Source organism: Kryptolebias marmoratus, linkage group LG6, assembly GCF_001649575.2.
Source record: "Kryptolebias marmoratus isolate JLee-2015 linkage group LG6, ASM164957v2, whole genome shotgun sequence".
Classification (NCBI taxonomy): domain Eukaryota; kingdom Metazoa; phylum Chordata; class Actinopteri; order Cyprinodontiformes; family Rivulidae; genus Kryptolebias; species Kryptolebias marmoratus.
Window position 1 is genome coordinate 24,963,330 of NC_051435.1, and position 13,504 is coordinate 24,976,833.

Below are 13,504 nucleotides of genomic sequence, written 5' to 3' on the forward strand. Positions count from 1 at the left end.
ATGGTGGAAGATGGAAAGCTAGATCAGTGGGAGACATCTCTATTCATTTGGCTATGTGACTCCCACTTCCTCCCTGTGGTCACATCCAATGTGCTCTTCCCTGCCCTCGAAAATTCAGACCATTCTGTCATCTCTGAGGTGGGTGTGGATGTGGAAGAAGTGATTTGAGGTCATTAAGAAAGAAGAAAGGCTTAGCCAATATGTTACCTCATTCATGTTCTGTCTGTCAAACTCCCAAACTTACTCACACCTGAGTCAACACAGTAGAAGATGAGCAGAGACACAACAGAGAGGATGAGGCAACCCATTGTAGATCATTGTGATAATCTTCTGCTCTTTTCTCTACCTCGTGGGTGGGGATTGTTAGTGTTCAGTGTTTAGCACAGGGGTAGGCAACCCTGGTCCTGGAGAGCCACCATCCTGCATGTTTTATTTTGTTCCTCTGCTCCAACACACCTGATTTGAATCAATGGGTGATTAACAGGCTTCTGCAGAACAAGAAGAGGTGATTTAACCTCTGAATCAGGTGTGTTGGAGCAGGGAAACAAAAAAAACATGCAGGATAGTGGCTCTCCAGGACCAGGGTTGCCTACCCCTGGTTTAGCAGCTGAGGGGGGTTTGTTGTTTCTGTAAGTCAGACAGGCTCTCTGTCACAATCTGTGTTTTTTGGTTATTTTTGGTGACAGTTTTTTGTGTTTGTTATCTTGAGTTAATTTGTGTTGAAACTGTTGTTTACTCCCAGTGTCTCCCTGCTTCCCTATAGTCTTGTTTGTGCCATTATCTCATTTTCCCCTCAGTCATTATTTTTCCTCTGCCAGCCTGCCTCACCCATCTTCACCTGTTCCCTGTTTGCTATTAGTCACCTGTTTCCAATCTGCTCATCAACCCCAGCACATTTATTCTGTTCTGCAGCTTTCCATGTCTGATCAGTCATTGTTGCTTACATGTTCTATCCTGGTTCTCTTTTTCTTGTTGTCTTGTTTCTTTTTCCTTGAGCTCCTTGTGTTTTTGAATCTTTTGCTGCCAATTCAGCATTTTTGTTTGTTTGTTTTTTGTTTTATTAAATTAAGAGTTTATTCTTGGGGTCCTTATGTCAGTCTGAATTCCTGGGATCATCCTTCCACAAACCATGACAGAATAACCGACCCACAACAGAACACAGCATGCTGTTCATTCCTCACAGGATTCTTGTCGGAGGAATTCCTTCACCTACACTTGGTTGTTAAGGCTTATATGAACACTCTGGCCACCTGCTCAGACCTTTGAGCCATATGGTGGGTCACTAAAGACCTCCTCAGCAATTTCACACAATGTCCGGGTATAAAGGACTCTCTACTGATGGCTGAGGTTTTCAAGGAGGTGTTAAAGGAATATGGAATGCTGCATGCTCTTCTCTGAGGGACAACAACTCCCCACACACAGTTTCTGAGAGAGACCAGGAAGATCGCTTTTTACTGGTACCAGTTCCTCATCTATAGGGGGGTTCCAGACAGAGACCTCCCTGCCTCCTGTTCTTGAAGGGTCGCTGCCCTCTACTTGCCAAGGAGCCAAAGTCATCACGCCTTCTACACCCTCCAGCCCTCCGGCCTCCACAGTCTCCAGCCATTGATTCTTCACAGTCTTCAAAGAGCTCCATGTCTCTGGTCCTCCAACACACCAGGTCACCGCTCATACCAATCTTCCTATTAGCTAAAATTACCTGATTGATGTTTTTATTTCTGTATTTGATTCTGTTGTTGTTTCTGTGTTGTAAAGCACTTTGAAAGGCCTTGTTGCTGAAAAGTGCTATATAAATAAATTTCACTTCACTGCTCAATGAGGGTCTACAATCAACACTTGTCATGGACCTTCAACAGCCACTACTTCCGGTGGGTCTTCACATAGCAGTCACCATAGGTCTTTAGTCACTAGTTCCTGAGTCACCAATTCCTGAATATATAGAGTGGCCAGTTCCTGAGTTGCTAGAGTCACCAGTTGTCCCCAAGTACCAGTCAGTTAGCCCTCCAGGTCTCAGCTCCACATGTCCTCCGACTCTTGACAGGAAAGTTGAAAATATGGCTATTTATTACTGTGATATTGTAAGATATTTGTGTCAAATATTTACACAACTACAGTTTCACAAAAAGGTACTTTTGAAATACTTTTTTAAACAAAAATTGTTAGCACCTAATTTGAATCCTAATTTAAGTCACATTTACAAATAAATTAAATTAACATAAATGTTAAAGTGCAAACAAAGCACCAACACACGTCTCACATCAAGGCCAATGAATAACAACAGACAACTCTGAAAAACAGAGAGATGCTGTACTGTATTGTGCTTTTTGTGGCACAGGCTGCATGTTGGATCACTACATGGAACAACAAAACAAAGCATATCTAATGCTGAATTTAATAGCATAATTTTACTGTTAAACATGGATAATATTTTCACTAAGTACAAAACATGCTTACCATATTCAGTCTTGTAAAGCCACCTGCTGAATTTCAGCTCAACTAACCATTTTTGGTTAAACCCGCTCATTCAATGTTTATTGCTGTGGCTCTCTCACAGAGGATTCATATAAATGCTGATACAGGCAAACCAGCTCTGCTAGAGCACTAAAATCGTCCATTTTGAATGGAGCGCGGTGCGCACAGTCCGCACCAAGTTACCAAAATTGGGAGGTGCGTGACCACATGACGCGACACTGCGGGGACAGGGGCGGGGACAGCATTATTGCGTAACTGTTGGCGCGCGCACTTTCACACGGTGACCTTGCGGTGCGGGTGCCAGTGGAAAAAAATGTGTATAAAAAATGACGTATATTACAATATACAAACAGAGCTTAGTCTGGCAGTGGGGGCAGTAAAGCCTGGTGGCCCGCCAGGCTTTAAATACACTGGGGAAACCCTGACTTTTCATGTTTTTCTTTAAGTTAAACACTATCATAAAACACTCCAGTGGTCAATGTCTCTGACTTAAAACTTAATTACTTGTTTTTAGTGTTTTTGTATCAAAATTCCAAAGTGGGGTGATTGTGTGGGCAGTGTTATCTCCTTGGTGACGTATAAGATGCCACGGCCAACTATGGAAAACTGCTGTAGGACACTGAGCAGGTTACTGTTGTATTGTTTACCAGTGAAAATGGAAACAGAAGGAAAATCAAGTTTTGTTAACAAGAGTACCAGTTTGTAAACTCTTTTTTTTTTGGTCTGGCATGATGCTGTCGGGAACAAATGAGCTCTGCAATTTACAAGGGGAATCCCCAAGCCTTACAATGATGTAACAAAGTCTTCAAGGAATTTCTTATCTGGACAGCTAGAGGCGGCCGGTGGTGGGCAGTCGGACGGCAGGAGGCAGCCGGTGCCAATTGAACAGTGATAGGTGTCAGTCCAGACAGAGGAAGGTTGTGGTTCTTCTATTGAAGGTTTGTATTTCAGGTTGTCTTCCTCAAAACACTAACTCCACAGTCAGTCATAGCTTTGGGTCAGTTTACACTATTGAGTGCAACACAATGAACCACTTCACCGTTTCCTCTATCCATATTAGCTATTTCCTGCCTTGTTTGTCTTCTGGTGTTTAGCACTTGATACGTCACACTTCCAAGTGATCACAGAAAATGCCGAAGAGACCTTAGTAATTTTTAAAAAAAATTTTATTATTAAATTTAAATTAGTGTAATTTTTTTAAAATGTGAGACTCTGAAAACAAGCACCTTATGACTTTCTTTTGATTTATGCTAGCTTCAAAACACTCCTTTGTCTCCAAGGGGGTACTGTCACAAACCGTGTTTATTGATTACATTTTGTGACAGTTTTTTGTGTTTGTTATCTTGAGTTCATTTTCTGTTTAAAAACTCACTTTTATTCCTTGGCATTTAATTGAAGTAGTATTTTTACCTTGCTATATAAATAAACCTGACTTGACTTCTTTATTCTGTGGTTTACTCTTACAATCTTTACTCATGTTAGCAAATAATATCTAATATTATTTTCCATGTTACTCAGTCTACACCAACATCTGACTGTTGTTTCAAATCTCCTACTAGTCAAAACAGAGCTGTCATTTTCGAAAACACCAATAGTGCCTGCGATAAATCCCTGCCATCCAGGTTCTGCTCATTTTGCTCTGCTTTAGATAAACCCTTTTATCCATTTCCACTAATATAAACCCTTATCTCTATTTATCCACCCTTTCTCTTTGATAACTGCCTCCATCCTTTCGCTCCCACGCTGATAGTTTGCATCGTGCCGAGGTTTGAGTTGCCCTGGGAGTTGAAGCACCATGAGTTATTGTCCCACTTTCATACACACTATGCAACTGTGTGGTCACTCATGGAAACAAATAGACAATAGGCTAGAAATGCCAGGGATAGTGTTCTCCACACCTTTTGAAAGATGAATGCTTTCCACTACCCCGGTGGGGACTCTGTGGGATTTTTCATTAAGCTGTGGCCTTACTCACAAAGTCAACAAAATTAGGGATGTCTACCACAACCTCTGTTGCCATGACGTCTGTGTAAACATTGCAGGATTCATTTCTGGAGTCACACAAAGCTTGTTTCCCAAGGGGATAGCTTTGTGAATTTTAGATAAGAAAAAGACACAAGCAAAATTAAATTAGAACACCTTCCCTGTTCTTCTTTTGTTTTGTATTGTTTTTATTACTATTTGATTTTTTTTGTTTTAAAAAAGTGCATGTTAGGTTAACTGGCAACTCTAAATTGTCTCTTGATGCGTATGTGTGTATGGGTGTGTGTGTGTGTGTGTGTGTGTGTGTTGTGATTGGCGAACATGCGCACAGGCGAGGAGGAGGGGTTGGCTAGCACAAAGTCTGGTTGGTCAGCTCTATTCTGATAATATGTAAATAAAAACAAGTTTGTTTTTTGGTGCACAAAATGCCCAAACTATTCTATATTTGGTCTTTTTAAAGACTATATATTGTATGTAGTATAAACACCAAAACTATCATATAAGCATAATTATATTATAATTATTGTATGTTTGGCAGTGTTGTCTAATTGTCAGATGTGTGTATGTGTAACCAGGATAGCAAAACATGGATAAAAATTGTTTGAAACATGCAGCTTTGAACTGAACAATTGAAAATCCTTTAAAGGATGCAAGTTGTGCAGTTCTACGATTTAAACAACCTGAACACCTCCTTCATACGTTCTGCGGAAAAGTTGGATTCTGAGAAAAAGAAAAAAGGAAGTTTGCTAAACTGCAACAAAGATTTGAATAATTTCTTGTATAAGTTCCAAACAGAGGCTTTTGGTCTCAACTTCTGACTAATAACAGTAGACAGAAAACCAGTTCTAGGTGATGTGCTGTGTCATGAACTTTGGCAGTTCCTCTCTCTTCCATGTTTTATGGGACAGTAGGTCAATCACAGGAGCCGTCTTCGTGATTCAGCCCTTTACACCTACAAGCCCATGGTGATGAAAAGAGGAGTGGATGGAGGAATGAAAATAATAGACACAACAACAAAGGATTTGCTCTTCGGAACTGGTTTTCCCCTTTCTAACACAAAGCTCTTTGCAGTTCATCGGGAATTCCAAGAGTTTGACTCAAACAATACCCCTCCCCCCTCATCTCCTCCAGTGGGATCCCCCACAACAACCCAGCCATTTGTTGCTGTTAGGAAGGAAGTGATGTCAGAGAATCATGGTGGGAAGGAGGCTCAAGTCAGTACTCAGACTGATGTCAAAGACAGAGTGTGTGCGGTACAGACATCAGCCACACCCCTGGAGAACAGACTGAGGGGGAGACGAGGCTGGGCCCCCCGGCTGTCTCCTCATCCTACTGACTAATAATTGAGTGAAGCAACACATCATTTGTTGAAATGACACTAAATACTTCTTAGTGGGTTTGTATTATGTCAGAGTAGATTGATATAGAAATACATATCACCCATAGAAGCTATCTTGAATGGTGTTGACTCCAAAGGTTATAAATGTATTTTTAATAATTACTTTCTGCAAGTTTTATGAAAATCCATTCAGTAATTCACAAGATATTTTCAAGCAAACAAACAGAGTTTATTAGTTTTATTTATGAGTTTTTTGTTTTTATTAGTTTATTATAGTTAATGGCAAAGTTTTTAACAGACCTTGTGCAATCAGTTAATGCTCAGAGGATAAGTTGAGGATCAGTCTCAGCTAATAACACACCAAATACAATCTCAAGATCTCTAAAATGTATAGCCATTCTTGTGTTAACTAAGACCTTTTAACTGTGGTGGCCATCTTGAATTGGGTTGACTCCAAAAGTTAATGAGTTGTAGATATGTAATCAATGGTTACATTCTGAAAGTATCATGAAAATCCATCAATTCATCATGACAAACAAACAAAAACATCATCGCTCCTTCTTCACCTTTCAGTGGCAGGCAATAACTGACACTAAATGTTTTATTTACTTTTATTTAGACAGGTAATCTCATTTACAAGAGAGAGCTGTAACTCAGAACATCAGTTACATAAACATAACAACACAATAATCATAAAACATTATCTTTACATGACATTATCTTATATTCTGTCAGAACTGATTACTAGAAGTCTGCTGTTTGGCAGTGTGATGTTCATGTGGCTCCATGTGTGTGAAGCTGTTGCAGTCTCTGATTAGGGTTTCTGTGGTTGTGTTCCAGTATGAGTGTTTAACGGGGCCAGGTTTCATCCTGGCTACTCACTCTGCTGTGACCGCCAACAGTATCATTATCTGATGCACTTTACGTCAAACTTGGTCTATGCCACCTTACCACAGAACCATGGGAATGCTTTCTCACAACAGGAAGTAGCAGAAAGTGATATTCAAGACAGTTGACTCAAGTAAAAGACAAATGATTTAAAAATAAGTGCCAGCAATAAATGATTTTTTAATTTTTTTTATTACTTCTACTTGTAGCCGGGGCATATTTCATGGAGAACATTTGGATGGAAATGCCTTATTAGGTTTTTTATCACACCAGCTCAACAGAGACATCATAAAGGTTCTTCTCATTGTTGTAGACGATGTCATTTTCTGGCAACAGATTTCTACTGAACTAAAGATTATATTTGGAAAAGAGATTACATTTAATTGGCAACAGGTTCTTTTTGGGTCAACTACTGTAAGTGATAAAACTAAATACCTATTTGGAATACTAAGCTTAGCTGCAAAGAAAGCAATTACGAAGAAACAGCTTAAAGCTGATATCCCGAGCCTAGATGATTTGTACGATACAATTTATGATATATTTGTGATGGAAAGAATATCTTATTCAATGAGACTTCAACAATCAAACTTCAAAGACATCTGAAAAAAATGGAAAATATACATTTCCCTGAGATGCCCTTCTCTAATCTAGACCCTCTTCTTCCATCTGCCTCTCTCTGTAAGAATATGTACAACTTCACTGTTATTCCTAAGAGATTGAATTAGGACTCACAGGATATAAGACTCTGATTGGATTCATACAACCCATATCATCTAATATACACTGTGTACCATCCTCTGAACTGTATTTGATGTAAATAACCACTGATTGATACACAACTCATTATGTATTATACCACCTGCATTCCTATGTTGTAATTTTTTGTTTGTTGTTTGGTTACTTTAATAAAACCAAAAAAAAAAACTGATCTGGACTCAGGAATTCTGACCAATTACAGATCTATATCTAATCTCGCATTCCTCTCAAAAATTATTGAGAAAATAGATGCAAATCAATTGTGTGAACATCTGGACAGAAATAATTGGTATAAACTGTGAAATACATCCATTGACTATTTTCTAAACGTTTTGTTAAAATTATTACGGTAGTTCATGGTATATTTTGCTAGCTGACTTCAAATATTTAATGTAAAAACTTAAACGAAGATCTACTGGTGTTTAAAATACGTTTAAAAGACTGGCACGGAGAAAATTGTTCCCCTTTAGTTGAAGAAAAAAAAAACTACAAAAGTCACTGAAATAACTTGAAACTGAAAAAAATATGAGAAAAAAAATTCCAAAAAGATAATGAAAATCAGACAATACTCTAGAATTTTACTTGAACAGAAATAATTTAAAAATAAACTAATCAAACTGGTCTTGACAAAAAGGATGTTAGTTTGAACTTAATATTTTGTTGCACAACCTTTTGAGGCAATCCCTGCATGCTCCATGTAGTGTGGTACACACCGTGATGCCAAACAGCTCAGTGACTACCTGCCACCCTTTAAACAGGCAGACTGACTGATTCCAAGACTGCAGACACCTGTGATGCTGATTACAAGACACATCTTAGTTCAATATGTCCCTAAGGTCAAATTATTTTCAAACTTTACTTGGAGTACCGTCCTTTGATTTTCATTATTTTTTATCTTTTTTTATCACTGTTGTATGTTTCAAGGTATTCAAGTGACCACTGTTTCTTTAATGAAAAGGTACCAACAAACTTGTTTATGTCTATATGTGTTGCAGACTTTAGTTCAAGTTCTGTAAAACTGAATGAGTTACAGCCATTTTTGTGTTTTGTTTTTTTAAGGTCACTTGGCCATAGAAGTCATCTTAGACCACATAGACTCCAAAAGTTAATCAGTTATAAATTGATGTTCAGGGATTACTTTCTGCTAGTTTTATTAAGATCCATCCCATGGTTCATGAAATATTTTGGCAACACACAGTCACAGGGCAAAAACATTATTGGCCACCTTCACCTTTCAGAATCTGACACGATTCAAACAATAAAAAGAACAACAACAAAACATTGGATCATATAGGAAGTTTTATTATCACAGGCTTTCACCATAAACAGTTTAGAGTTCAAGCTTAGAATATGAGAAATATTTAACATAGCCAGTAAGGAGAACAAAGTTACTATCTTACATTTTAACACCGTTTATTTAATACCTTCATTTAGCAGGGTTTCAGAAGGAAGCAGCAAAATACAGAGATGATTAGGTCATTTTATTTTCTTGCTGGGATTAAAGAGAAGCAGAGCGCAAGAGCAGAAAAGCAGATTTGTAGTATGTATCCCTCTAAAAGGAGTCTTGGCAGGTTTGTAACATTCAGCTTTCACAAACACAATAACAAAGAGCTTGAGGTGCTCTCAAATAAGCAGGAATGTAAAGTAGATAAAAGGAAGAGGGGCGCAGGTGCTTGGTAACCTGGGGACGTCTTACTTCAACGACTGAACACCCCATGATGCTGCCCTGTGTGCCTGGGCCTCATAATACATTCCTTTCATGTAAACCAATCAACTCTCACACTTCTCAGCCCAATACTTCAAAGTTTCTTCATTCCTGCTATATCTTCGCTATCTGTTCGGGACTTTTTTCTTCATTTATTCACAAACCCAATTCTACAAAAAGTTGGGACACTGTGTAAAATTTAATGAAAACAAAGCAATAATTTGGAACTTTCATAAAACCACATTTTATGAACAAGTATTCATGGTAAACATAACAGTTTAAACTAAGAAATTGCATCATTTTTATGAAAACAAAATAAAGAAATTTTGAATTTGATGTCAAATTCATGATGCACCAAATATTTTAGGTTGCAGAGAGCTGCCGGCTCAGCACCCTGATTCCATGGTGCTGTAATGGATGCCATATACAGTTCAGCATTGTCTGCAGGACCTTCCATTCAAAGATGTCGTCTGGGTGGGAGCATGTGGTGTTTTAAAACCTGTATATACTTTTATGTATCGAGATGTGTAAGACGCCCATGCCAGAGGTACTAATGCTTCCCATACTTTCAGAAAGACAGGCGTTGGAACAACAGCCTACATGCTCCTTCTTCTCTTTAGTACGGCAAATTTGGCATCTGTGGATTGCAAAAAGAATTTCATATTTCGATTTGTCTGACCACAGAACAGTTTTTCACTTTGCCTCAGTCCATTTTAAATGAGCTTTGGCTCAAAGAAGTTTCTGGACGGTGCTCACATATGAATTAGCCAGCATCTGTGGCCTTTGTGGATAACAGCAATTTAAGAAAGAATAAGAAGGAAAAAAAAAGTTATATTACAGGATATTCAAAGTCTCCCTAATTTTCTGTTGAGAAAAAAAAAACTTCTGAAATTGTTCCACCATTTTAGATGAAGTTTTTTGCAGACTAATAAACCTCTCCCTTCCTTTACTTTGGAGAGGTTTAACCTTTCCTTTTATATCTACTCTTCTCAATGATCTGTTGCTAAATAGCCTAATTTATTGCAAAAATGCTTCTCTTGATGTTTCTTATTTATACCACTTACTTTTAGTTTTTTGTTGACCCTAACCCAACTTTTTTGAGATGTGTTGCACCAATTAAATTCAAAATGGTGTTATTTTTTTCTAAAAATGTTACAATTTCTTAGTTCCAATTTCCAATTTGTTTACTATGTTCCATAGTGAGTAAAATATGGGTTTATGAGATTTGCCAATCATTGCATTTTTTTTTTCTTCACAATTCACACAACATCCCAAGATTTTCCTAAGTGGAGTCATATATGCAGACTTTTCTGTGTAAACAAAGCACTCAGAACAAACCCCTTTAGTGTTATGTGACCATTTGAGAGCCGAGAGGTAAAGCAGGAACAACCAAGGCATATGGACAGGCCTGTATCACAGTAAGAACACAGACACAACACTGGAGCGCAGTAATAGAGGCATAAAAAGAAGAATGGCAAAAACAACACCATCAACACTTACTAACACTGAAATTACAGTGACTTCAACTCAAGACTTTGTAGCATTTGGTCTTCCTTAAGTTCCTTGATTCAAGACAGAACAATAAATAACATAAACATATGACCTTTCTCTGGGTGCAGGGAGTCCATGCTGGGACTGAAGCGGATCTCAGTGAGTAATAAGGGTGTGTTTGTGTGGAGTTCAGACTCCTTGATTCCACAAGGTGATTGAGAAGCACGGGTGACACATGTGTGTGTGTGTGTATGAGTCCTGCCTTCAGCTTTACAAACCTTTCTGGGTTTTTCTTTTTCATTTTGAGGTGCAGAAAACACTGGTGTCTTTAATTACTGTGTGCGTCACTGGATCTTCCCCATGCTGGACCTGGCCCCCTGCCACAGATGACCAGTGAATCATACAATCACTGACAGAATGAAGCTGAAGAGTCACCTTGTAATATACATTTGGCAGCAACACAATAGTTAGGCAGCATTTCATGTTTGATTAGACACTCTAAACAAAACAAACCCACTTTTTTTATTTTAAATAATCACTGCTTTAGTAAACAATATCCACTCTAAATATCTTACTAAGTTTGACAACCAAGAAGTGTGTTGCTAAAAACAGCATCTCACCGGGCTGTGACTGTTAGCGGCAGAATACACGTAGTCTTTGTTGAATGTTTGCAGTTTGTGAGAATTGTGACCCGTTTTGTGGCCATGTCCACCCGCACTCACATCATACCCACCTCGGCCCCACTTCTTCTCATCTGCCTCAACTTATATGATTTAACTTCCTGGAGTAACGTTTAGAAATGATTTAAAGCACTTTTTAATAATTATTTAATAGATCTCTCACAAGATTTTTTTTAAGGAGTTGAAAACTGACTTGCAAACACAGAAAACCTGTTGCATGATTTATGAAATTAAAACTGAATATATCTCAATCACTTTAAATAGTTCAGAAACCAGTCTGTCTCTAGGACCACTCGGCAGACCCCTCAGGCCACATTGTGGAGGCAACGTGAGCCTCGACCAGAACACACTGGAAGCAGGAGTCTGTCATGCATTTAGTTTAAACAGAATTAACTCTACGCCGGCTTCACACCATAATCTGTTAACTCTGAAGCTGAGAAAATAAAGCTTAAATCTTTTGATATCCATTTGAGTTGAGAAAGAAACAGTCAATAAAACTTTGATGTGGTGGTGAAACTATTGCCCCCCCCCTTCAGTGAACTGTTTGTTCTGACTGATAAAAGTGCTTTTTTTGACAAAAGAAATCTGAAAAACAGTATTTTTTTAAATGATTAAAAAAAAACAGTTTGGACTTTCATTAGCTTTTTAATTTTGTCTCTTTGTGAAAATGAGTTTGACCCCCTGAGTTCAAAGGTCACTCAGCTTTCATGAGAAGTCATGAAAAGTTGAAGTACTGTTTATACAGGGACAGGTGCCATTAAGTTTAGCATGTAGAAAAGATTGTTAAAAAAAAATCTTGTTCTCGTGAACTCAGTGTCTTGTGTGACGAATGTCTTGTTCCCCTCCTATTCTTTATCATAAGAGTGCTTTTTAGACCTGGTCATGATTGTTTTCCCAGTGGACAGCTCTAGCACTGTTGAGATGGGTTGGAGATGCCCACAACAACTTTGTGACTGTTTTGAGAAAAAAAAAATACTTTGAACATATTAAAAACTGAAGAAACAAGGCCAAGGACTGTCACAAGACCTTCTAGAGACTCCTTTATGAATGCTGTTTGCCAACGTGCCACCAGCAGACACAGCCCAGTCAGATACTGCCTTAAGTGAGTAGACTGACCAAAAATACTCTTTATTAATCTGCAGGCAAATGTATGGCTTATTTTTATCACAAACACAAAATGACAGCATATCACAGACAGGGTATTTACATCTTTAACATCTTATATTTCTCCTTGTATGGCAACACACTGATAGAATATAAAGGCTGCTTCAATCCTCCACAGAAATGTCACTGGAATACACAGAATGACAGCATTTCCCAGTGTGTTCAAACAATGGAACACTATGGTGAGGGGATAAATAGACTCTTGAACTAATTGTGATAATACAAGGGTGTGGTAGGATATGTGTCCACACAGTTGGTCTCTTAATATTTTGAAACACCACCACAGAGGTGAGCAGTGGATGTGATGACATCATCTGCTCAGCAGCTGTGGGGATTCCCTGACAGGGGGAAAAAAAGAAAGAAAACACATTTTCTTTCTTTCAGCTCACTTTGTCTGTGTGTGTATCTGGACTGGACATGGGGTGGGTCTCATGTCAGGCTCTGCAGCGTGGGTGGGTGCAGGAGACAGCTCACAGATTCAACCTGGGATAAAAGTAGCCAGATACATTCTAAACCTGCAACAAATAAATGGAAGGTGGGAAAAAAAACAACACACAACTATAGCAGCTCTTGATCGCAGCATGCAGTGAACAGACAGTACAATGTAACAGTATGTCAGGTAAACAGACTGGTGTGGTGCCCTCTGGTGTCTGTGAAGTTTGAGAAAGGCATTTGTGAATGTGACACGATGAGAGGAAGAAAGAGGCTCAAGCATGCTCAAGCAGCCACTGGAAGAGGGGGGTGCGGTGAGGTTCTCTGCCCGGCTGGAGTGCGTCCTCTCTGGCTGGGAGGTGGCTGTGTGTCTGGCTCTCTTCACAGTAGCGCAGCAGCATGTGCAGTAGATCACCCACCCTCCACTTTTTCTCTCGGAGCTTCTGAACCACGGCTGGCAGCTGAAGAGACACACAGTGATCATTAATTTTACACATCTGTATCTATTATGTTAGACTGCCATCCAAAACAGATTTCACCTTTTTCAAATAATAGTCTAGTTGTAGAGAGCCAACATTCCTTACTACAAATTTT

The 13,504-nt window shown here is 38.8% G+C and overlaps 1 protein-coding gene across 2 annotated transcripts in view; it reads right to left on the bottom strand.

Annotated features, from left to right (window-relative positions):
- Positions 1 to 8,719: 8,719 nt before the first annotated feature.
- The window catches only part of akap11 (A kinase (PRKA) anchor protein 11), a 57,167-nt gene continuing 52,382 nt past the window's right edge, over positions 8,720 to 13,504 (bottom strand). For both annotated transcript variants that reach the window (XM_017431818.3, XM_017431819.3), the window contains exon 12: positions 8,720 to 13,371. In XM_017431818.3, coding sequence (XP_017287307.1) covers positions 13,186 to 13,371 — 186 coding nt within the window. In that variant the 3' untranslated portion in view covers positions 8,720 to 13,185. The remainder of the gene's footprint in view (positions 13,372 to 13,504) is intronic.